Genomic DNA, 25,077 nt, shown 5'->3' with positions numbered 1-25,077 from the left:
TATGAGGTCATGGTATTGCAGATTTTAGGACTAGAATGGATCTTTGACTTTACCTGATGACAATGGGAAAGGAATATTACAGGGGCAGAAGAGTGGCAAAAAGGAACACAATATTTTGAAATTTCCCTGGCCTTGGTGTTCGAATGTATTGGATTGGAGGAGATTAGAAAACTGGGGACCTTTGGGAAGTTTCTGCTGTAATCCAAGTATGTGATGAGGAGGGCTTAGATTAGGATGCTACCAAGAGAGACAGAGAAGGCAGAAGAGAACTTGTGTTTTATGGCGCATCTACTGTGTGCCACTTTATATATGCTGCAAGTCTCACAACAACCCTGAAAGGAATATATTCTTACCTCCGTTTTACAGATTAAAAAGCCCAGAGAGGTTAAGTGATTTACTAAAGGTCACACAGCAAGTTAATGGCCATTCTGGGGTATAAACCCATGTATCTCTGAGTCTAGAAGTTAGGTGGAAGGAATGAATCTGTGAAATAATTTAATATAAAGCATGTGGGACTTCATGATGGAACAGATATAGTGGATGAAAAAGAGCAAAGGACATAATGCTCTGGAGAAAAATGGGAGGGGGGATTTTGGAGAGAGTTAGTGTGATGGTAAGTGGCAGGAGGATTATAAAAATGTGACTTCCATCATATTGAGTCTGGGATGATAGAGATGCATGTGGACAGATGGGATTGTTGGACTGGGGGTTCAGGAAGGGAGCCAAGGATTTAAGGAGCATTAGTAAAAAGGGGGGAGAAGTCAACCGGTTAAGGAGATGGAGGTGAGGACAAAGGCCGTGACTGGTGACTTGTGGGCATGCTTTACCTACTTAATCTGAAAGGTGTTGTTCCATCCCCCATTTCCTTCAGGAAGATAGTTGCTTAATTTCTGATTTCTTCTTGACTCCATTTCCCAAGGAAGGAAGGAGAGCTGGGGAGGCCACCAGAAATAATGGGGCGCCTGGGTGGCATAGCGGTTAAGCGTCTGCCTTCAGCTCAGGGCGTGATCCCGGCGTTATGGGATCGAGCCCCGTCAGGCTCCTCAGCTATGAGCCTGCTTCTTCCTCTCCCACTCCCCCTGCTTGTGTTCCCTCTCTCGCTGGCTGTCTCTATCTCTGTCTAATAAATAAATAAAAAAAATCTAAAAAAAAAAAAAAAAAGAAATAATGACGTCCTCCAGAAAAGCTCGTGTTGGCATGCAGCCAGGTGAGGGTAGGCAGAAGCCAGCAGTGAGCAGCAGCTGCTCACCTGGTTCCAGGGTAGAGCACTGTTGCTGCTCTCAGATGACTGGTGGCAGGCGGGGAAGCTGACCTAGGGAGCACCAAGCCATGGTGGCGGCAGGGTGGTTTGTGCTAAAGATCCATTTGTCTGAAAAACCAGAGCGTTACCAAGTTTTGGTGGTAATGGAGGTAGCATTTGGGATTTTAGCCTTTTTTTTTTTCTAGTGAGATCCAGGAGAGACCAGGATGGAAAGGCAGCAGAACCTCTATGAACCAAACTCTCTCGTTTTTCCCTTTTGCGATGAATGGTTTGCCCCCAGAACACTGTTACAACCACAGTTACAACCGCATTTCTTTCTTGTTACACATTGTAAAGTAAACCCTGGGAGGACCTGAGAACACGGTATGTATCCCGCTGAGATCCGTGGGTTCATCACATCAGGGCATCTATCAGCCTTCCCTTCAACTTCTTCCAAACACAGGGCTCTTGCATGGATAATTCCCTTTATCAGGAAGGCCCCCTCCCCTCCTTATCCTTTACAGCTTGGTGGGTGAAATTTCACTTCTTCAGCTCTATCCTTGTCCCCTGGCACTTGTTCTCCCCCATACCTCTCTGTTGTAGAGTCCCAATTATAATTTTTACATTTATTTGTGGGATTATCTGATTAATGTTTCTTTGCCCACTGGGGCCTGAAGCTCCGCCAGGGCCGGGACCCTGCCCAGCTCTGACTGCAGGCACTGTGCCTGCTCACTTGACCACAAGCCATCTCAGGTCTTATATTTGACTTTGCTCTCAGACATCTAGATTCCACCTCTAGGTATTACTCCATTACCAAGGGTTTTTCCTCCAACATCGGGGAGGAGGTTATAAACCCTCCAAACTTATTTGCAGTTTTTTTTTTTTTGAAGTAATCTCTATGTCCAACATGGGGCTTGACCTCACAAGCCTGAGATCCAGAGTCCCGTGCTCCATCGACTGAGCCAGAGCCAAGCGCTCCTTATTTGTAGTATTTTTTGTACAAGTACAAATGTGCATTTGGGAAGGGGGAGAATCCAGATTTTCAGGAGATTTGAGGTTAAAGATTCCTTCCTGTGCAAAATCCTCAACAGCAATCAGTTGCCTTCCTTGCTGTCCTCTAAATCTCCCTCCTTTGTCCATTTGAATTTCCATGCCCTCCTCTCTTTTGAGACCCTACCTGGAGGGATATCTATTGTTTTTGTCTTCCCATCATCTACCTTTCTTTCTTTTTTTCTTTCTTTCTTTCTTTCTTTCTTTCTTTCTTTCTTTCTTTCTTTCTAATTGATCACTTTTTAAAAAAATTATTAACATATAATGTATTATTTGTTTCAGGGGTGCAGATCTATGATTCATCAGTCTTACACAATACACACCCATCATCTTTCTACCCAAGGTCATATAAATGCTTTTTCTTTTTTTCTCTTAAAAAAAAGTATGCACATGCCCACACACACTCAGTGGGATGTCCAATGAAATGGTCCCACTACGGTGAACATGTGACCTGTAGTAGCCAATAGGAGTGTCCCAATTCCCTAGTTTTCATGCTTGGTTGGATACAGTGGGAAGGTCTGTAAAGAGGGACAAATCAGGGCCTTTTTCAGTTTTTGAAACAGGTGTTGGGGGTCAAGATTGTAGGGGGTGATGGGCAGAAGTGGTAGCTAAGCCTGGAGCTGATGCCTGTGAAGATAGTGCAAGCCCACGCCCCTGCTGGTGGCCATCTTTGCTACCACAAGGGGAGGGGACATCCCTTGAGAATGAAGTTGACAGAAAACAAAACCGAGCAAAGTGATGGAAAGAGAGGGGTTTGTGAGGAAGAAAAAAAAGGGGGAGTGTGCCCTAATGGCAGAGCCCCTCCAGTCATGACTTAAAGTCTTAGCTGGCCCTGAACTTTTTACTTGAGAGGCCAATACATTCCCCTTTTTTTCTCAAATCAGTTGGAGTTAGAGTTCCGTCATTTCCAACCAAAAAATTGTTACTGATTGTCTCAGTCAGCTCAAGCTGATTGATTTCCTGCAGTTTTGGAAGCTAGAAGTCTAAAATCAAAGTGTCGCATCCCTGAATGAACCACTGTGGCCAGGAGATGGGATACAGTGATTGGGTAAGGCCAGCTGGGGCTCATCCCTGGAGCTGGGAGGTGGGGTCAGTCCTTTGTAAACCACAAGGCTAGAAGCTCAGGATATTGGGGAGGGTATGTGTTGTGGTGAGTGCTGGGTGTTGTGTAAGACTGATGAATCATAGACTTGTACCCCTTATGTTAATTTAAAAAAGGGAAGAAGTTCAGTGTATTATCAGGAAGGTTAACAGAAAAGTTATTAAACAAACAGGGATTTATTTTTCTTGCACAACAAGAAGTCTGGAGGATGGTGTTGGTTCAGCAAGTCAGTGATACCCTCAGGAACCCTTGTTCTTTCTGTCTTTCTGCCCCACCAACCTCAGTGCATTGGTTTACATTCTTATATTTGTCACCTCATGATCCCAAGATAGTGGCTGCAGCTCCAGATAATGCATCTGCATTCAAGGCAGGGAGAAGGGAGGAAGAGCCCAGATGGTATGAAGTTTGTCTGTTTATTTTTTTATAAAGATTTTATTTATTTATTCGACAGAGATAGAGACAGCCAGCGAGAGAGGAAACATAAGCAGGGGGAGTGGGAGAGGAAGAAGCAGGCTCCCAGCGGAGGAGCCTGATGTGGGGCTCGATCCCATAACACCGGGATCACGCCCTGAGCCAAAGGCAGACGCTTAACCACTGTGCCACCCAGGCGCCCCTGTCTGTTTACTTTAAGCAGGAAAGCCAGACTTTTCCCAGCAGATGTCTGTTTAGGTGCTGTTGGCCAAAACTGGATCACATATGCACCCTTAGCTGCAAGGGATGCTGGGAAAGCAGGAGACAGTGTTGTCCAGTTGGCCTTAGACTAATCATGATCCATCACCTGAGGATTCTGTTACTGAGGAAGAAGAGGGCATGGATATTGAGGGATGTCACTGATACTGTTAGGCAGAGCCCTCTAAATACACTCAAACTTTCTCAACTCTACATATTTGCTCAAGTTTTTTCCACCTGCCTGAAACTTGCTCTTCTCCATCTTTGCTTGTCAAAGTCCTATCTGCCCTTCAAAATCTTTTTCAAATGCCCCGAACCCCCAGTGAGATGCACCTTCTACCTTTATTCTGGGACTTCATTCTGTCTGTCCTGTGGATGGTCACATGAGTGAGTCAGTATCCCACTGTGGCATAGCCTTAAGGTTAGAACTTTCCACATGTGCCCTTGATAGGTGACCTAACCTTTCCAGGGCTTGAATTTTCCTCATCTATAAAATGGGAGTAATAACAGAACCTGCCTCACAGAGTTACTGTGAGGATTAAATAGGAAAGTTTATTTATATTAAATATTTCACCTAGTGCCTGTCCCGTAGCCAGCACCTGATAACTGCTAGCCATTATTATTATTGTTATTATTATTACTGTCCTGTTCTCCCAGTCACCTCCTTTGGTCTCTACCTTCCTCTGCTTTGCATACTCTACCACTTTTCTTAAAATTGAGATATAATTCACATACTATAAAATGTACTCTTTTGCAGTGTGTAATTCAGTGGTTTTTAGTACATTCACGAGGCTGTGCAATTGCCACTGCTGTTTCATTCTAGAACATTTTTATCACCTTCAAAAGGTGGCAACTGTGCATCTACTTTCTGTCTCTATGTATTTGCCAATTCTTGGACATTTCATGTAAATGGAATCATACAACATGTGGTCTTTTGTGACCAGCCTCTTTCATTTAGCATCATATTTTCAAGTTAAGCCATGACGTAGCATGGTCAGTACTTTAGTCTTTTTTGTGGCTTCATATTATCCCTGTTGCATGGATTTACCACATTCTGTTTATCCAATAATTAGTGAATGGCCATTTGGGTTATTTTTACCTTTGGCTATTGTGGAGGGTGTGGCTACGAACATCTGTGCACAGTTTTCGTGTATACATACTTCTTATTTCTCTTGGGTATACACCTCGGAGTGGAATTGCTGGGTCCCTCAGTAGCTCTGTGTTTAACCTTTTGAAAAACTGCCACACTGTTTTTCCACGGTGGCTGCACCATTTTACATTCCCACGAGCAGTGTCTGAGGTTCCTATTTCTCCACATCCTCGCCAAGACCTGTTACTGCCTGTCTTATTCTGTCATTTTAACCCCAGTGATCACACATGGTTGAACTGAAGCTTTCTGGGGCCCTCACTCCTCCAGAGTTCGGTGAGGCTGGCATAGGAGGCTTGGTTTATCCACTGGTGGCATTAGCTGTGATACAGTGGTCTGGGGGAGAACTGCTATTTTTGCCCTCCCTCTGTGCTTTCTTTGTGTCAGGCCCAGTGCTGGACCCTGCAGTCCATGTTGGCAAGGAGCCCAGAGTCTGTGGAGGCACAGATACGTCGGCAGACTATGGAATTGTGATGTCGTGAATACAATCCTGGAGGGCAGCCCAGGGCACAGTGGCGAGATGACAGCAGTTCTCCCATCTGGAGGGAGGAGACTATTTAAGGAGAGCTTCCTGAAAGAGGCACCGCTTGATTTGTCTTAAAGATGAAGTAGGAGTTACTTGGCCAAAAAGGGGGGGATAGTGTTCCAGGCAAAGAGATGGGCACAATGAAAGGTGTGGTGCTATGAAACACCTGGACTGTGCCCTGGAGGTGGGGGGGGGAGAGTAAAGTGGAGATTCAATGCTGAGGGAACAGCAGAGAGCTTTGAGTGTGAGAAGCCCAGCTTCCACAGAGGAGAAACGGAACAGATGGGAGGCCTGCCTCACTCTCCTCATCCATAAAATGGGGATAATGATAATATTCTCTACTTGTAGGGATCTCGTATGGGTTTAATGAACCTGAACAAAAAGTTTATACAGCATTTGAAACCGTCTCAGGCACGTGCTCGATAAATGTCGGCCATAACTGCTGCTCTCTGCTAGGAACTTGAGGAGATGTCTTTGTATGTTCCTGTCTGAGGCTCAGAGATGAGTGAATGGGTGGTTTGGGGCGGGGGGAGTCATGGCAGCAGGTGTTCATGGTAAAGACATAATGTTTCCATTGTCACCATGAAGATGGAACGGGGACGTACAGGGACAGTGGGCATTTTCCAGAAAAGGAAGATGAACTTGGCAGACAAAGCAATAGGCATCCGTTTCAAGGAAGGAGCAGTTAAGTCATCAATCAGCCATTACGTATTGACCTACTGTGTGCAAGGCATTGTGTAAAAATTGCTGGGATGTGAAGAAATATGCCTCCCTAACCACAAGTTTACAATTAAGTTGGAGAGACAAGGCAATAATTCAAGTAAATAACCATTCAAGTCACGTGATAGAGAAAGATTAATCATTTAATAAGTGGCATAGCTAGGACGTTTTATTGGAGTCCAGAGAATGATTAACTCATTGGAGGCTAGGGAGGGCTGGGAAGGCTTCATGGGGAAGCAGGCAACTGAGCTGGAACAGAAGGGTGGGTAGGATTCAAGTAGGCACAGGGGAGGAGAGGTCAAATCCGATGGAGGAAACCACAGGGCAGGGGCAGTTCTTTTAAGTTATTTGCAGTCAGCCAGAGAAGAAGAGAAAGAGTCTGGAGCATTCTGTGGAGGTTAATGGAGGACAGGACAGGAAAAAGTGATATAATTAACAACTAACATTTATTAAGTGCTAGGCAGAGTGTTAAGTGCTTTTTTATGTTAAGAGAAAGAAATATCACCGTTTTAAAATTATGCTGCAAAGTAGTACTTATTGCTCCAGGAAAAGGGTCAGATATATAAATGCTTCCAGGAACTGGACAAAAATGTGACTCAGGCCAAGTGTTAGATGGGATGGGGGGGAATAGTAGGGATTGTGGCAAACTCGGGAGCACTTGCTTCCTTTAAAAGGGGCCATCAGTCAGCCCCAGTGAGCTGTGGTCTTCAGTGACCACCATGATTTTAAATCCAATGGACCGTTTTATGCCTCACTGACCTGACCTCCTAGGCAGCCCACCACTCCTCCTTAAACTACTCTCTTTCCTTGCTTCTATGATGCCACACTTACTCACTTCCTTCTACCTCTCTGGCCTTTCCTTTACAGATTCCTTTGCTGGCTTGTCTGTTCCTCCTCTGTTCAAACTCTGCATGGGAAGTTTCCAGGACTGAGGCCCAAGCCTCTTCTCATCTGACTCTGCATTTACTCCCCCTTGGGGCCGTCCCATCAATCTGTAGGCCAGTGGCCCTCAACTTTATATTTCCAGCCTGGATCTTCTGAAATCAATGGGATACTTGAGCGTCTCAAATATGAACAAGCCCCACACTGGACTTACGATGTCTTCCCGTAAATCTGCACCCCCTTCAGGTCCCCTGTTTCAATAAATGGAACCCCCCTCCCCCCAGTTATCCATATCATCAACTCATTCTCCATCCTCCACAGCCAGCTCATCCTAGGCCCTGTGGCTTCTGCTCCACAAATATATCTCACATGTGTTCACCTCTGTCCATCTCCACCACCACCACCCCAATGCAGGCCATTACTATGACTCGCCCGGATAACTCCTGTAGACTGTCCCTTTGCTTTTATTCTCAACCCTGTTATAATCCATTCTCTACACAGAACCCAGGATTATGACTTTCAGATACAAATGTAAGCAATATCATTCACGTTTAAAGCCTTTTGATGGTTTCTCTTAGCTTGGATATAAAACCCAAACTGGCTGGCTCAGTTAGTGGAGCATGTGACTCTTGATCTTGGGGTCATGAATTCAAGCCCCATGTTGGGCAAAGAGCCTACAAACAAACAAATAAATACAAATAAAAATTAAAGTACAAAGTCATTGGTATGGTTCACAATGCCCTGCGTGAGCTGGGCCCAGGGTTATAAAATCAAATGTCTATAGGGTACAGGTGAGTGACTTAAATAAATGAAACTAGCTAAGTCAGGAAAATAGTAAGAGCAGGGACTGTGGCAAATTGTGGAGTGCATGCCTGTGGAAGAGTATCGTCTCTCGAGTCCAGCAGATTGTTGGCCTGTGAGAAGATAGAACCTGTGGCAGGATCTTCTGATATTTCAAGAGAAGCTCAGTCATTCTGATTTTTAAATAAACCTAGGAATTTTAAAGTTGGCAACTAATTCGCAAACTTTTTTTTATCTTAACAAAACAAAAAACAGAAAATCATATCTGTGGGTCAGATGGAGCTCCTCAAACAGCCAAATGTTGACTTCTGCTCGAAGGATCATGGACAGAAAACTCTTAGAAAAATTAATCATAGTTTAGTTTGAGAAGCACTTAATGGGGTTAGGAGGTGGGGCTTGCAAAGATAAAGTGTGTTTTCATCCCCTTGCTGCAATGAGATAGATTGAGATACAGAGAAATACATTGCTCTGCTTAATATAGTAAAATATGTCTTTGGCAGGAAAAAATTTGTGTTTTACATTGGATTGTGAGTTTTCTTTAGGGGAGAGGAGGTTTGGAGACCCTAAAAGAAGGAGGAAGAAGGAGATGGGGAAAGGGCTGGGGTCCAGTGTCCATGGCTCAGAAACAGGGCAGCAGGCCAAGCCTGTAAGGAGAGGGCAAAAGGTCTTCCCCGTGACGTAGTGTGACAGACGAACCACGAGAATCCTGAGATCTGCCAGTCAACTCAGTCCTTTCTGATGTGGGCTCTCCCTCCTGTCCTTCCCTGTTTTGGCAATCTCTGAACCCCACTGTCACAGGTTTGAGCTAGCCCTGGTTGTCTTGGGGTGAAGCCACCTGCAGAGAGCCAGGCAGAGGTGATCTGAGCCAGAGGCAGCTGGGGGCACACAGGAAGGACCTGCTACAACCACCCACAGAGATGTTTGAGGGAGCACCTGCCTGCCTGCAGCCCCCCAGGACAGAGATGTTAAGTTGGTTTATAAGGATATTTCAGGTCAAGTCAACCCTGAGAATCCCTCAGGTGGCATATGTGACCTCTCATTTAATCATCCCAACAGCTCATGGCCCATGTGTTGGGCAGGACCATGCTCTCTCTGAAGATGCCAGGGAAGGAAGTGTCTGTTGCATGACTCTCTCCCCACTGCTAGCGGCCTCGGGTATTCCTTGGCTGAGTAGATGGATCACTCCAATCTGCCATCTTCCCATGACGTTCTCTCTGTGTCTTCACATTATCTTCCCTGAGTGTGAGTTTGTTCGTGTCCAAATTCCCTTTTTTAATAAGGACACCAGTCATATTGGATTAGAACCCACACTGATGACCTCATCTGGACTTGGGTAAATCCATAAGACTCTATTTCCATATAAGGTCATATTCGGAAGCATTGGGGTTAGGACTTCAACATACCTCCTTTTAGGGGATGCAATTCAACTTATAAGAGAGGGCAAGCAAGAATCCCACTTGGGGTTCTTCAAGCCAGGGATGTACAAAGGCAGAGAGGTGTGAGGTTCAGGGTGCGATTATTGGGGTGAGGGGAGATGAGGCTGGGGTATGTGGTATATTCCAAATGTGGACTTTGGAATCAAGCATACCTGAATTTAAAACTTGGCACTGCCACTAGCTCTGTGACCTTGGGCGAGTCATTTAGCCTAAGTCACAACTGACCCATCTCAAAAAGGGCATAAAGTCTTGTCTACCATAAAATGCTAGTGGGGAGATTAAATAAGTTACTAAACAAATATAGTACTGAACATCGTGCTTAGCACAAGAATGACCTTTAAAAAAATAAAGGCTACTCTTTTTTTTCTCTTTTAGCAAAGGATGTTGCCCTTCTGTGTAGCCTGAGATCACTACTATTCACCACTAATCAAGGAGATAGCTTTGCAGATAGCTTTTCCATCCCATTTCTGACCTAGAAAGTTCTTCCCCTGGTTGTCCTCTGAGATTTAGACATGAGGCTGGGGCACTCAGGGTAGGTTGCCCATCACTGTTCAAACAGAAACCCCAGCTCAAAGAGGAATCCCCTCCCCTCCTCCATCAGCATAACCCTCCCTTCCCATTTATAATCTCAGAATTTAGGTATAATTAGTAAGTCATTGCTAACTGTAAGATTAAGTTTAGCCTGGTCTTACCAACCATCCTCCAAGATGGAATAACGCCTTGCTTTTTCTGACCTCAACTCAAGCTGCTGAATCAGTTTGAGTCATTGCAAATCATAGGGCTGGGAGAAGGAGGAGGTTTTGGGGGATTTGTGATTTTCCATCCAAATGCTCAATGGAAAAAAAAAAAAAAGAAGACAAATATCTCATTGAATAGCAGGGAGAAAAAGCCTAGCTAAAAAAATCGTTTTTCTTAGTAATAAGGCATAAAGAATCTATTATTATTAATTTGAGTTGAGTAAAATATTATTGCTAACAATAAAAAAGAACCCAATTTAAAAAATGGTCAAAGAGTTTGAACAGACATTTCTCCAAAGAAGATATACAAATGGCCAATAAGCACATGAAAAGATGTTCAACATCAACATCACTTATCATTGGGGAAATGCAATTCAGAACCAAAATAAGACTACTTTACACTCATTAGGATGTCTGTTATTGAAGGAAGGAAGGAAGGAAGGAAGGAAGGAAGGAAGGAAGGAAGGAAGGAAGGGAAGGGAGGGAGGAAGGAAGGGGAGGGAGGAAGGAAGGGGAGGGAGGAAGGAAGGGGAGGGAGGAAGGAAGGGGAGGGAGGGACTGAGGGAGGGAGGGAGGAAGGAAAGAAAGAGAAAGAAAGAAAGAAAGGAAAGAAAGAAAGAAGAAAGAAAGAAAGAAAGAAAGAAAGAAAGAAAGAAAGAAAGAAAGAAAGAAAGAAAGAAAAAGAACTATTGTTGGGAAGGATGTGGAGAAATTGGAGAACCCCTGTGCATTGCCAGAGGGAAAGTAAAATGGTGGAGCTGCTGTGGAAAACGGTATGGCAGTTCCTCAAAAAGTTAAACATAGAATTGCCATATGATTCAGCAATTTCACTTTTGGCTCTCAACACAAAAGAATCGAAAGCAGGATCTCAAACAGATATTTGTACACCCGTGTTCATAGCAGCATTATACACAACAGCCAAATTGTAGAAACAGCCTAAATGTCCCCTGACAGATGCATGGATAAACAACAGCTGACATATACGTACAATGGAATATTACTCAACTTTGAAAAGGAACGAGATTTTGACACATGCTATCACATGGAGAACCTTGAAAGCATTATAATAATTGAAATAAGCCAGACACGAAAGCACAAATACTGTATGATTCCACTTATAATGAGGTACATAGAGCAGTCAAAATCATAGAGATAGGAAATAGAATGGAGGTTGCCAGGAGCTGTGGGGAAAGAGAATGGGGAGTTGGTTTAATGAGTATAGTTTCAGTATGGGATGACCAAGAAATTCTGGAGATGGGTAGTGGTGATAGTTGCACAATGATGTGAATTACTTAATGCCACTGAATTGTACACTTGAAAGATGGTTAAAATGCTTATATCTATGTATCTTTTGTTGTGGTAAAATGCACATAATTAAAATTTGCCATCTTGACTATTTCTAAGTGTATAATTCAGTTGTTATGTATATTTTACCACAATAAAAAACAAAATTAAAACTGATGGGGCACCTGGGTGGCTCAGTCAGTTAAGCATCCGACTCTTAATCTCAGTTTAGGTCTTGACTCAGGGTCATGAGTTCAAGCCCCATGTTGGGCTCCACACTGGGAGTGGAGCCTACTTAAAAAAAAAAACAACTGATAATGCAGGAAATAAACAAAAAATATCATAGCTAGTCCCTTTATTTGGTACTCTTATCGGTATTACTTTAGAGAATCTCAATATGCAGAAGAGTTTCCCTGCAGTCACTTGCAACTTGGGTTTGCCTAACCTGTGAGGTCCTGAGTCCCCCTGTTCTGGAATCCTTCCGCCATAGGGGACTTTAGAGACTTAATCCTCACAGTTGGAGAGGAAATGTTTTCTGGGGAATAGGTGAAGGAGCAGCGTAGGAAGCAGTCACTGGGTTTGGGGAGATGGCACGATGGGGCCCAATGAGAGAGACAGTATTTGTTAGATATGGAAAGGGAAAAAGGAGCAAAGAGATCAATTTTGTACTCTTCACCCACTTCTTGGACTCTCTCTGTACCTCACAGTGGCCCCCACAGTTCCCTGAAGTTGGGGCTATTCATAGCCTGAGGTTGAATGAGGAAGAATGGAAAATTCCACTCATTCCTCAGACTAGCGACCAGCCCTACCCTCAGCTCACCATTTCCACCAGTGATGTCATGACGACGGTCCTGCTAGCAACCCACCCCTTCCCTCTGCACATGCTTATGCTTATTCATAACGAAGTGGCAACTGCAGGGTTGGGCTGGGAAAGGATGTGTTGGCACAGTTCCCCTACCCCTATTATAATCTCCCTGCCTCCCTTCCTTCTGCATTACCCCCACCCTGTTCCTCCTGACTTCTCCAGCTCTCCCCCTATCCTTTCCCCTCCCTTCTGTTTACATTTCCACCCACTCACTTTCTGTCTCAACCTACTTTGCTTCAATGTCAGTTTTTAATTGCGGTTGAGAGTTGAAGGAAGGGGTGTTCCCCTCCGTAGGGGTTGCTGGACCTTCCTTTGGCCATCACCTGCATTTCCTAGGAGAAGCCACCTGGCCTGTTTCATCTCCTAGACTCCTCCTTGGAGGGGAAGGGGCTGAACAGACCCCCAGGAAGCCTTTCACAGGCAAACCAGATGCAAGAAAACCTCCTTTTCTGGAACCAGTGGGTAAGAGTTGCCTCAAGATTCCCCTAAGATTCTTTTTTCTTCTGTTGGATGTGCATCCGAAATAGATTGGGAGCCTACCTGTGGCAGCTAGAGACCCCACTGTTAGTGAGTAGGGAAAACTAACCATCAGCTTCTTGGCTCCCCCACCCCGCTACTGAGGTGGAGGGAACACAAGCCCAAAAATACTACAGCTAATGATCATGATAAAAAGAGCTGCCCAGGGGTGCCTTGGTGGCACAGTTCATTGGGCTGCCAACTTTTGGTGTCAGCTCAGGTTATGATCTCAGGGTTATGGGATAGAGCCCTGCGTTGAGCTCCGCACTCAGCGCAGAGTCTGCTTGAGTCTCTTTCTCCCTCTCATTCTGCCCCTCCCACCTCTCTCTCTCAAATAAATAAAATCTTAAAGAAAAAAAAAAAGCTGGTTGGGACCTGCTTCAACTCTGCAGTGAAAAGTAACTGGCAAGAAAGGGCTGGGCCGATGCACCTGCTTTACGGAAGCCTCTGAACAAGTTGGGAGCTCACGATTTGTTGCCACTGTCTCAACGTCTGCTGAGCAGTTTGTCCCCGGACTCCTGGTTCCCATCTCCTCTCGGTGAAGAAGCTTGAGAAGCAGCAGCCTTGGCTGCCGCCCAGCGGCCCATCTGTAATCTTCCTGCTCAACACCAGATCTTGGCAGCAGCAGGAGGCAGGCTCAGGCTGCCCCAGAAGCCAGCCCTGCAACTGGTGACTCAGCGGGGGGAGGTGGCGGGTAGGACTTGGGGCCTGAGGGGCCAGCACAGATGACAACCGAGTGCTTTTGAGCAGAAGACAGGAAGCTGAGTCCTGAGCACAAGGCCAGCAGCAGAACTGCAATCTAATGAATTCACAGTAATTCCGTTTGTGGGGCTGAATCCTTCCTGTAGGCTGAGATTCCCCTGCTTCTTGCTTCCTATGATGCAGCTTGACCAAGGTCTAGATTCCCCAGCCGAGTGACCCCTCTTTCCCTTTTCTGCCCTCCACCCCCACCCCCAAGCCGAAGCAATTCTGCAGGAGCATCCAAAGAGATGTGGGTGGAGATTTTCCTTTATTCATTTTTATTTTGGAGAGGAAGGGCTGGAGCAAAAAGATGATGCCAACACACCAGGCATCAGAATGACCCTTGCACATGCAAGACCCTGACGGGCACCCACTCTGGATCTGGTGATTCACAAATGTGCCTCATGACGACAATGTCCCTGCAGCTGCAAAAGCCCTCTTAGTCCTCCCTATTTTTCTTAATTCAAAACTTCTATCCGTACCCACCCAGGTAGCCTTGTCATTCTCAGTAAGTGCATCTCCTACAAATTGGGTTTTTACTCCTGTGTGTTCAGAGCTCCACCCCCACCCCCAAAATAAGCATGCATCCCCTAGAGATACAGGAAGATTGACAGGATGCTGGCATGTGGAGAGATGGCATGCTTCATTTCTCATCATCCTCCAGCTTGGGAGAAAGGCTGCCCTCCATCACACCAGTGAGAGATGGGAAAGAGCGTTGAGGCCATACCACTTTCCCGTCTCCCCTGGACCCTGTAGTAGGGCCACACCACTCACACCCTGGCCTTCCCAGATTTCAAATAAACCAGCAATTGAGAAAAAGACATGTGGGAGCTAAGAGATGTAGGGCTCCAGTGAACATTTAAACCGAAAGTTTCTTCTTGCTCAGTTTCTGTTCAATCCAAAGGTCTCTTCTTACTCTCCCAAGGGGATTTCTGATGCTTGAAGCCCCCAAATCTGGTTCCTAGCTTCCCCAGCAATTTGTGGACCCTGTGGAAGGTTTTTAGTTGCCACAACCCCTTACCACCAGCCTTCCTTCATTCTCCCAGAGGGGTCTTGGGTTTTTCTCAATGTCTCTCCCCATGGTTGCTGTGCTGTCTTGACTTGGAGGTGCCTGGGGTGGCAGGGGAAGGGTCAGGTGCCCTTGCTTTCTGTCCTCTCCTCATCGGCTGTCTGGGCATTGCTGACGGCTCGAAGCTGCCCCTGGGCAGCAGGCTTCACCGACAGGACCAAGCGTTTGCGGAAGGTCTCGCAGAGCACAATGTACACAAAGGGGTTGAGGCAGCTGTTGGCATAGCCCAAGCTGATGGCTGCGTTGTACAGGTAGACAAAAGTGAGTGTTGGGCGGCTGATGGACAACTGGGTCAGCTGGAGCACATAGTAGGGAGCCCAGCACACGAAGAAGACCAGGCAGATGGCAATGGCCGTGCGAGTCACCCTCTTTGTCCGCAACCGGATGCTGCGTTGAGAAGCGGGAGCTACCGAGGACATCATGCGCTGCAGGATCCTCACGTACGCGGCTGTGATGACCACGAAGGGCAGGGCAAAGGCCAGGAAGAACTGGTACAGGGTGAACCAGTAAAGGTCAGTGTCTGGGTTGGGCAGGCGGATGCCGCAGCCCACTGTGCCCCCTGGGAAAGGGATAAGCCTAGCATAGAGCCACACGGGGGTGATGCTGATGAAGGAGAGGGCCCACAGGAGGCAGATCACCAGGGTGGCCACGGAGGGCTTCCGGAACTTGGTGGAAGAGATGGGATGGACAGTGGCCAGGTAGCGGTCAATGGCCATGGCGGTCAGGATGTAGGTGCTGGTGAACTGACTGTTGGCGTCCATGGCCGTGATAAGTGTGCACATGGTCTCTCCAAAGTGCCAGACACCGTTGCCCATGAGCTGGTGAATCATGAAGGGCATGCCCAGGAGAAAGAGGAGGTCCACCACTGAGAGGTTGATGATGAAGATGTCGGGGACGTTGCTGCACCAGTGCAGTTTGGACTTCTTCACCACTGCGAAGATGACCGTGGAGTTCCCGATGATGCCCAGGAGGCAGATGGTGCCGAACACAGAAGGCATGATGATATTGATGTAGGAGACACTCCCTGTGCGAGGAGGTGGCCCTGGGGGCAAAAGGAACAAATGTTGACCATTTGACATGGACTCCTCTCTAAGGGCTGACATCCTCCCGGCGTGCTCAGCTCCTAGCAATGACGTACTTGCCTACTTCATATCTTCTTTCCCTGTCAGCTCAGGGCTCACCATTCATCTGGAATCCTTTCCTACCGTTCTCCCTCCCCACACTGTTGCTAATCCTGTCCCCTTGCCCTCCTCCGCCAGTTCCCTGGCTAATCCTACCAGATTCTCCCGCACCACCTGTTAGTGGAAGGACCCAGTCCTTTACTTCCTGCATTTTCTCAGAAGGCACAGAATCAAGAACCGCAGCTGTCTGCAGAGAATTATTCTGTGGGCCCGTAGGCTTCACCAGGAAACCTCCTCAACATAGACAGAAGGACATGAAAGTGTGTGTGTGTGGTGTGTGTGTGTGCGAGTGCATGTGTGTGTGCAAGCCCATGTGGGTGAGAAAGTGCATGCATGGATGGGCGCATGCATGTGTTTTCTCTTCTGTTTGCAGCCCTGATCATCTCATTTTAGAAATCACCAGTTGGAAGCTATGCACTGATTCCTAGGCATATCCGTGGGCTGCTGTCTTGTGGAGGGAGGCTTTTGCCCATCAGGCCTGCAAACCCTTCTCCTGGGTTCCTACCAGGGAATTCCTTGGTCTGTCTCTTCTGAGCCTGGGCTTCCCAAGTGAGCAGAGACTGAAACTGTGTGTTGCAGCCTAGCTGCCTGAGAATTTTCTGCACACAAGCCTTTCCTCTTTTTCCTTCCTTTCCTTCTGAGGAGCTGGAATTTCAGGGAATCTCAGCTCTGGAAATGTCAGGAAGCTTCATTCACCAGGAAAGTTAATCCCCTCATGGCTCTGTGAGTTAGCCCTTCCCGGAGCCTTTCCCAGAGGTCAGGAAGGATGTTTCAGATCCCATTACTGCAGTTTCAGTAAAAAGACAAGGGGATCCGTGAATGAGTGAGCTTCCAGCTGTCTCCTCACATACCATCCTCTGGCTTCTCTCGCTTGCTTTTCCAGCCTGGAATTTTTTTCTGCAAAGCATTTGGAACTCATGGGTGAGTCTTCCCCTGTCTCCCTCGCCAGTGGTCCACCATTCCCTGCCACTTTTGAAGGTATCTTTGCCCTCTTCTCTGTTCCTGCCCCTTCTGCCCCTGCCTGCCCCGCCCCCTTCTCCCCTTCCCCTCCAGGCAAAGCAGACTGCAGTCCCCAAGAACTGTAATAAAGTTTCCGGAGCACTTTGGCTCAGAGGTGAAACCTTCCCATTTCCCACCCCCAGCGCAGAGGAGGGAGGACTCCCCTCCAGCACTACTCACTGGCCGAGGTAAGGTTATCCGGGCCATCCGAGGTGTTGCTGGCATTGGGGCCAGTGGGCAGCAGCGAGGCTTCCAGGTCCATCCTGCCGCTGCCCGTCGCCTGCTTGCCCGTCCACCCACGCAGGCTGCGGCAGCACCGCCCGCCTGTCCCAGAGCTCGAGCCCTGCAGTCTGGAAGGGGGTCTTCCTGGCGGTCTGGCAGCTTCTGCCGCTTCCAAGCCCCGCTTCTCTCCCCACTCCCTCCTTCCTCGGCTCCCACTGACATCACCTAGACACATTAACATTCGGAAGCAGATGCACATTAACCTCTTCAGTCCCGAGCAGCAGCTCCCCACTTCTGACTGCCTGCGGAGCCCGGGAGCCGGGGGGGCCTCAGGGAAGCCAGGAGGGGCCAGGCTCAGGCAACCCTATCAGGGAGGGGGGGCTTCCTTCCCACGTGCTGGTGGGGCCGTGTCTCCTGTGCTCACGGGAGCTTGCTGCGTGTGAGGATCCAGGTCCCTGCAAAGACAAATGAGAGAATTCTCCTTCTCCAGAGGACAGAACGAGCCTGGCCTAGTCCCTAACCCTAGATGTTGGTGGCTGGGCCATGTGGCAGGGGCTAGGGGTGACTCTTCACAGATCTTGAAGATGGCAAGCTCAGAACAGAGCATGCCTGTCCCCCAGGCCACCCTCAGCTCCTTCCCAGCGCCCTGCTGGACTCCAGCCAGCTCCCTGGCTAGACCGCCACCCTATGTCAGAAGCAGAGTTGTTGGCAGCCGAGCTGCTGACCAGCGCTCAGAGGTGATGGCCAGGGTCTTAGGGACCAATAGGGGACAAACTACCCTCTGCACAGAATTGAGGACTAAGCTTACAGAGATTTTATTTTCCTAAATGCTCTGAGGTCCTCCAGGTTGTACCTGGGACTTCTTAAGACAAATTTCAGAGCATAGCACACCCCCCCCTCAAAAAGTTGTCAACCAGGAACAGCATTAGAGGGCAAAGCATTAAGTGAATTCTTGGCCGAGGTGCCCTGCTGCCAGTCTCCAGTGCCCTCACAGCCAAGAGCTGCCAGTCCTACTGCCAGACTCCAGAGCAGGGGCTTCAAGGTAACCACAGTCTGATCGCTACTCACTTCTTCAGTCTTATTTATGAATGAGTTTCATCCAAGAAATATTTATTGAGCACTTACTACTTGCCAAGCACTGTTCTAGGTTCTGTAGTGAAAAAAACCAATAGGGGCACCTGCGTGGCTCAGTCGGGTTAAGCCTCTGACTCTTGATCTCAGCTCAGGTCTTGATCTCACGGTTGTGAGTTAAAGCCCCAGGTTGTGCTCCACACTGGGCATGGAGCCTACTTAAAAATAGATGAATGAATAAAAAATAAAGTCCCTGAGTACCTGTCCTCATGGAGATTACGTTCAAGTTGGGGTGAAGTGGGGGGGGGGATAGAAAATATACCAAAAATTAAAAAGACAATTTCTGAGGTTGGTGATCAGTGCTATGAGAAACGAAGCAGGGTGAGGGGGCCAGGGAATGCTAGCGGAGGTGGAGGTTGCTATTTTACATAGGAAGGCCTCTCTGGGAAGTGTTTTAAGAAGAGTCCTGAAGGAAGTGAAGAAGCATGCTTGGAAATAGCTGGAAGAAGAACATTCCAGGCAGTATGAATAGCCAGTGCAAAGGCTCTGAGGCAGGAGTGTGCTGAGTGTCTTTGAAGAACTATAGTAGAGCAAAGAATGATAATACTGGCTATCATAGAGCAAAGGAAGATTAGCAGATGACATCAGAGAGGAAACAGCAGGAAGGGCAGATTCTGTTAGGCCTTGTCAGCCATTGTTAGGACTTTGGCTTTTGTTTTAGGTGAAATGGAAGTCACTGGAGAGTTTTCAGCTCAGGAGGGGCATGATCAGACATGTTTTATTTTTTATTCTAATCTTTAAAATTTTTTAAAAGATTTTATTTATTTATTTGACACAGAGAGAGACAGCCAGCGAGAGAGGGAACACAAGCAGGGGGAGTGCAAGAGGAAGAAGCAGGCTTCCAGCAAAACAGGGACTCTGGGATCACGCCCTGAGCCGAAGGCAGACGCTTAATGACTGAGCCACCCAGGCGCCCCGATCAGACATGTTTTAAAAGGATCAGTCTGGGGGCACCTGGATGGCACAGTCGATTGAGCGTCCAACTCTTGGTTTTGGCTCAGGTCATCATCTCAGGGTCATGAGATCAAGTCCCCCATTGGGCTCTGCACTCAGTGTGGAGGCTGCTTGGGATTTTCTCTCCCTCTCCTTCTGCCCCTTTCTCTCCTGTTCTCCCTAAAATAAATAAGTAAATTTAAAAAAATAAAATAAAAGGATCAGTCTGCTGCTGGATAGCAATTAAACAGTTATTTTAGCTTGGGTTCCCTTGAAAGCAGAGCCTGAGACAAGGACTTATGTGCACATGAGCTTTTCTGAGAGATGACCCAAGAAGCAGGCGTGAGGGAATGGAGACAATGAGACAGGAAAGGAGAAAAAGCCAACCTAAGGGTACCTTAGCAATATTGCTGCTGTAGGCAGGAGCTTGAATTTACCAGGATCTTTAAAAAATGCACAGACTGTTTCCCAGAATTATCTGCCTGAAGGATGGGAGGCAGGAACATTTATCCAGTTACCCTGCCCCCCACTGGTTGAAGGTTACCCCTGGGGTGTTAACTCTGCACTTTCTGGGTGCATGGGTAAAGCAGACTCCTATAGCATCAAGCGTTAATGGGGCAGAGAGCAAAGAGATGTGCAGCTCACACTCGAGGCAAGAAGCAAGTAAATCTTGTGCTGGAACCAAAAGGACCCTGACAGCATTGAAATCCAGGGCAGAAGGCAAACAGGTACAAAGTGTGCACTGGAGGCAAGACATACGCACAGGATCAGCTGAGCTCATATACTACTGTCTACTGCAGCTGGAGGTGAAGTCAGAGGTGACCAGGGGCAATGTGATGTGAGTTACCAGAAGCATCCAACATAAAAGGCTACTACAATAATCCAGTTGAAAGAGGATGCTGTCTCAGATCAGGAAGGTGGAGGTGGGGGAGAAATGGTGGGCTTCTATATATTATGTAGAGCTCAGAGGATTTGCTGAAAATTGGATGAGACGTTTGTGAGAGAAAGAGGCATTGGGGTGATGCCCAGCTTTGGGGCCCAAACAACTGGAAGAATGCAGCTGTCATTTACTGAGATAAGAAAGTCTGTGGGGGGGGGGAGAAGATTTGGAGGGAAAATTAAGAGTTCTGTTTTGGATCCATTATTCAAAATGCCTATTAACATCTGAGTGGAAAAGTTGGGTGGTAGTCAGATTGGAGTCAGAAGTTCAAGGAGGAGGTCATGCCTGGAGATACAATGTTAGACTGATGACCCTGGATGAGCCCACCCAGGGAGTGCGGGTGCATACAGAGGAGAAGGGAGGACTTGGCCCTTGGGCGTCCGAAATCTTACTGGGTGGGGAAAATGAACATCATGATCTAGTATCTCCCCTTCTTCCACCTGCCATGGCCTTCCCGCCTCCATCCATCTATCCATCCACCCGTCCAACACATTATTCTTGGGCTCCTGCTATGTAGCAGGCACTGTCCACACAGTAAAGAAAAACAAGTGTCTGGTGTCAATGAGCTTTAACTTAAGTGGGGAGAGGCAGATAATAACGAGCAAGCTAATAAGTAAACAAGATGTTTTTTTCATGGTTGAGATCCAGACGAGTCCAGGTAATTACATCATGAAAGGATTTAAGTGTTTGTAAAAAGGCCTGGCTCCAAAATTATGCCACCCCTTCCACCATCTGCACTAGCAAAATGACTCTGCCTGATTGGAAGAATTTAAACCATGACCAAACAGCAAAGGCAGGTTTGTATCTTTCTAGCTTTCGCACGCTGAGGTGGTAAGTGTGTGTGAACACTGAGCCAGTCATTCCGCAGTGGCAGCCACGCAGGCTGATTACTCATTGTGGTAGGTGTCAAGGGAATAAATGGGGTGTTGGGAGTGATGGGTTCTTTAGTGACTGGGGTCCTTTAGAGAGGATGGTTAAGGGCAACTTCTTTGTGGAGGCATTTGGGTGGAATCCTGAACATCCATTCATCACAAATGATTAATTTAAACCAGTCACACCAATCTCATTCTCCTTGCCAGTGACCATTTTAGGAATGAGCATATCTACTGGTTGCCCATGTGCACCTCTTCAAACTCTCTTGGCCACACTTAGCTTATATTCCATCCATTGCTTCAGTGACCCACTCTGTACAGTCCCTGACCATCTTCAGGTACTAGTTCAGGTGCAGGTGTGACTCGATGGCACTGTGTCTCAGGCCTGCATTCTGTGCCTTTTACCCATTGTCCCGGATCCTCTCTGTTGCTTTCATAACTTAGAATACAGGGACCCATGAAAGTGCCTGCATTGAGCAACAAGGAAGTGTAGGGAGAGTTAACACTCCTCAGGGTGAAACTGTAACCAATGGAGGGTGGGGGTGGAAGCCATAGAAACATGCTTTTCTCCTTTCCTCCCAGGTTGTATGGTCCTGAGACACATTTCATATGGCTTCTCAGCAGTTCCACGGGATAGGGCAACTTGTCGCTTGTAGCGGTGGCCAACTCAACATCTTTACATGGGGCTCCCTGCTCCTCTGCTGTGCTCCTCTGTCCTCACTTCTGATTCCTGTAATCACACTTTCCAGTCAAACACCCAGACTCCTACTTTGGCTCTGTTTTCTGGGAATCCAAGGCTAAGGCGTGTGGCTCATTCCTACCAATGGTAAAGGGGAGGAGTATCACAGTGGGAGGCACTTGTCAAAGTGTGTCTTCTTCTTACAAAGAGGGCACAGAAAGAGAGGACCCACTGTGCCTCCTCTCACCTTTGCTGTGCCTGGTCATGACACTTGGAGCATTTGCAGTGATTTCTAGAACTTGCAGCCATTGAAAGTATCCTCATTGATTGAATCAATCAGGGTATCAGGAAAATCCAGAACGAATTCACATAGGGAAGTGGAGGACTGTTTAATAAAGGGATTATTTACCAAGGTTTGAATGCCGTTAAGGGAAATGAGAAGGGATGGTGGAGGAGTGCCCCAGGGAAGCAGCAGCAGAAATGACCAAAGGCCAAGAGGCAGGGAGCAGTTGTCGAGAGCTGCCTCAGGAGCTGTGGCCTTTGGTTAGGAAGGCCATCAACCCACAGCAACTTGGCAAAGAAGGAGCCAGAGGAAGAAATAACCTGACCTCACTGATCTCTGCCTGCGGAGGCCCAGAGTGGAGTGGATAAGGGCAGAGAGTGGATTTGAAGAGGCAAATAGAAAGTCAGCCCACTGACCCAGGGAGAGGCATTGGAGATGAGACAAGGTATTTAATATACATCATTTTGTTATTAATCCTTGAAACAACTAGGTATTTAATTCTCCTTGGATAGATGAGGAAGTGGAGTTCCACAGGTTGGGTTTTCTGGGAGCAGACTCTGGGATGGAGATGGAGTGTAAAACGTTTATTGCAAGATGACCCCTGGGAAGGAAGAAAGGGACATGCATTGGGAAGGGAGACACAGATTGTGAGGCAGGCCCATCAAGGGCTCTACAGCCCTATGGGAAGCTCCAGGTACAGCAAACCCACGTTGGGTGGAAACAGCAGGACCCTTGTCCACCACCCTGCCCAGCTGAGTGGCCAAGAGCCGCTCAAAGAAGAGTGTGAACCCTGCTTGAAAGCTGAGACTGACCCCAAAGCGGCCAAGTACCGTCAACTGAACCACACTCCGCTCCTCATCCCCATTCTCAGTTGGGCATGGAGCAAGTGAGAGAATCCAAGCTGATTCCACCTGCCACATCTTACCCCAAGGCCAGGTGCTGGGATTCAGAGCTTTTCTGTCAGTATCACCAAAACCCCCAGACAAGGCCACGCTGAACAGATTTTTCGACCTACTCCTCTCTCAGCCATCTGGCTCTGAACTGTTGCTCCGCTCTGCCCAAGCATAGTCATGAAGAAGATCAAGTCTACATGCAACGATAAATCCTTTTTTCTCTTACGCACATGTCCCCACTCACCATGCCCTACCCAGGACACCCTAAGGGTTTGCTGTACCTCCCTGACTCCCTCAGTGCTGAGATCCCCTGTCCTGTACTTTTCAGGGCGTGGCTGCCATCTGCATGTTTTGAAGGCTTACTGGGGTCACTGCATAGGATTCCACTTGTTCCCCTCACTCTTGCCTTGCCTCTTCCTCTATCCTCTCCACCAAACAGCAGGGGTATTCTTGTTAAGATGTAAATTTTATCCCCCTGCTCCACTGTTGAAAACACATTAGTGGCTCCCAATTGCTTTCAAAATAAAGTTAACCCCCTAACAGAAAGTAATGGACATGACATTTGGTTGGGGGGGGGGTTACCCAGAAGTTAATCACCAGAAACCCAGACCTTGAGAAATTCTTTGGTAAGAGAAGTACCAGCGCCTATAAACAGCTGCTGGTGACAAAAGCAGCAGCTGAGGTGGGCTTCCTTATTTCAATGGGGATCCAGACCCTGGGGCTATAGAAATCAAGTAGCGGCACTTAATTTCCAAAGGAAAGGGGGCAGGGTTACCATAACGGACAGGGCTAGTGGAGTTACCAGGATGTCTGACCCGCGGAGACTGATGCGGCAAATCAATCATGGAGTGTCTAAAACCAAAACATATGCGCAGCTTACCCACTAAGTTTCTATTGGATTTGTATATCTGAAAAAACTTCTGGTTCAGTAGACAGAAGTCTGACTTTGGCCACCAGGACTGACAGCACAGTCTCTAACCCAATTCCCAAGCCTGAGTCAGTCACTGACCCAGACCCTTGGAGGAGGTGGAAGCTGGAATGGGTACTCCCAAGAAGCGATGCTTCAGTAACATGACAAGTATGTGCTGTGAGTCTGCCTCCAGCCTTCCCCGGAGGGGTCTGAAGCCATCTACCAGTCTCTAGACTGCACACAATGAAAAAATTAATACTCAGACCTTTGGGTGATAATCAGGCTCTGAGCTAATATTAATTCCTGGGGACCCAGAACTCCATCAGGCTCTACTGACCAGAGTGGAAGTTGAGGTGGGTCAAGTAATAGGCGGAGTTTGACTGGGAAGACGTCACCATAGGCCGTGTGGAGCTCCCTGCCCTTAATTATATAGCTGGAATAGATACCCCAGCCATTTGGCAGAATTAGAGTATTGGCTTTTGGATTGGCAGAGGAAGGGATTTGTTGATGAGAAAAGTCAAATGGAAATCCCTCCTTACCAAGTGATAAGCCAAAAGCAATAGTGTACCACTTGGGGATTGAGGAGATTAATAATATCATCAAGGCCTTTAAAGATGCAGGGATGGTGATTTTCTCACACTCCTCCTTTACTCTCAGTTTGGCCAGTGAAGAAGCAGATGGGCCTTGGAGAGTGACAGTGGATTACCATAAACTTAATTACAGGGTGACTCCGATTGCAGCTGCTATTTCAGATGTGGTATCATTGCTGGAGAAAATAAAGACAGTCCTGACACCTGGTGTGCAGTGATTGATCTGGCAAATGCTTTTTTCTCTATTCCAAAAGACAGAAAAGATCAGAATCCTGCTTTTAGGGGCGCCTGGGTGGCACAGAAGTTAAGCATCTGCCTTCGGCTCAGGGCGTGATCCCGGCGATATGGGATCGAGCCCCACATCAGGCTCTTCTGCTATGAGCCTGCTTCTTCCTCTCCCACTTCCCCTGGTTGTGTTCCCTCTCTCGCTGGCTGTCTCTATCTCTGTCAAATAAATAAATAAAATCTTTAAAAAAAAAAAAAAAGAATCCTGCTTTTATGTGACAGGCTCATCAGTGAACCTTCACCATCCTGCCTCAGGACTTCATTGTCTGTCTCTGTCTCTCTCTTTTTTGTTAATATTTTACTTTTTTGGGTTTTTTAAAAGATATTTATTATTTATTAGAGAGCGAGAGAGAGCACAAACGGGGGGAGGGGCA

At 47.3% G+C, this 25,077-nt stretch overlaps 1 protein-coding gene and 1 long non-coding RNA gene across 2 annotated transcripts in view; one reads left to right on the top strand and one right to left on the bottom strand.

Annotated features, from left to right (window-relative positions):
• Positions 1 to 9,087, top strand: part of LOC109490804 — a 30,919-nt gene extending 21,832 nt beyond the window's left edge. The window contains exon 5 of the long non-coding RNA XR_002144199.2: positions 7,322 to 9,087. This is a non-coding gene — a long non-coding RNA (uncharacterized LOC109490804). The remainder of the gene's footprint in view (positions 1 to 7,321) is intronic.
• Positions 9,088 to 13,626: 4,539 nt separating this feature from the next.
• Positions 13,627 to 17,735, bottom strand: MCHR1 (melanin concentrating hormone receptor 1). The gene is made up of 2 exons (XM_002927022.4): positions 17,146 to 17,735; positions 13,627 to 15,827 (listed from the first exon to the last, which is right to left on the bottom strand). Exons 1-2 carry the CDS (start codon positions 17,444 to 17,446, stop codon positions 14,848 to 14,850), a joined length of 1,281 nt encoding a protein of 426 aa, XP_002927068.2. The 5' UTR covers positions 17,447 to 17,735; the 3' UTR covers positions 13,627 to 14,847.
• Between the last annotated feature and the right edge of the window lie 7,342 nt (positions 17,736 to 25,077).

This window comes from Ailuropoda melanoleuca, chromosome 15 (genome assembly GCF_002007445.2).
Source record: "Ailuropoda melanoleuca isolate Jingjing chromosome 15, ASM200744v2, whole genome shotgun sequence".
Taxonomy (NCBI): Eukaryota; Metazoa; Chordata; class Mammalia; order Carnivora; family Ursidae; genus Ailuropoda; species Ailuropoda melanoleuca.
This window is presented reverse-complemented; position numbering and strand designations above follow the sequence as displayed.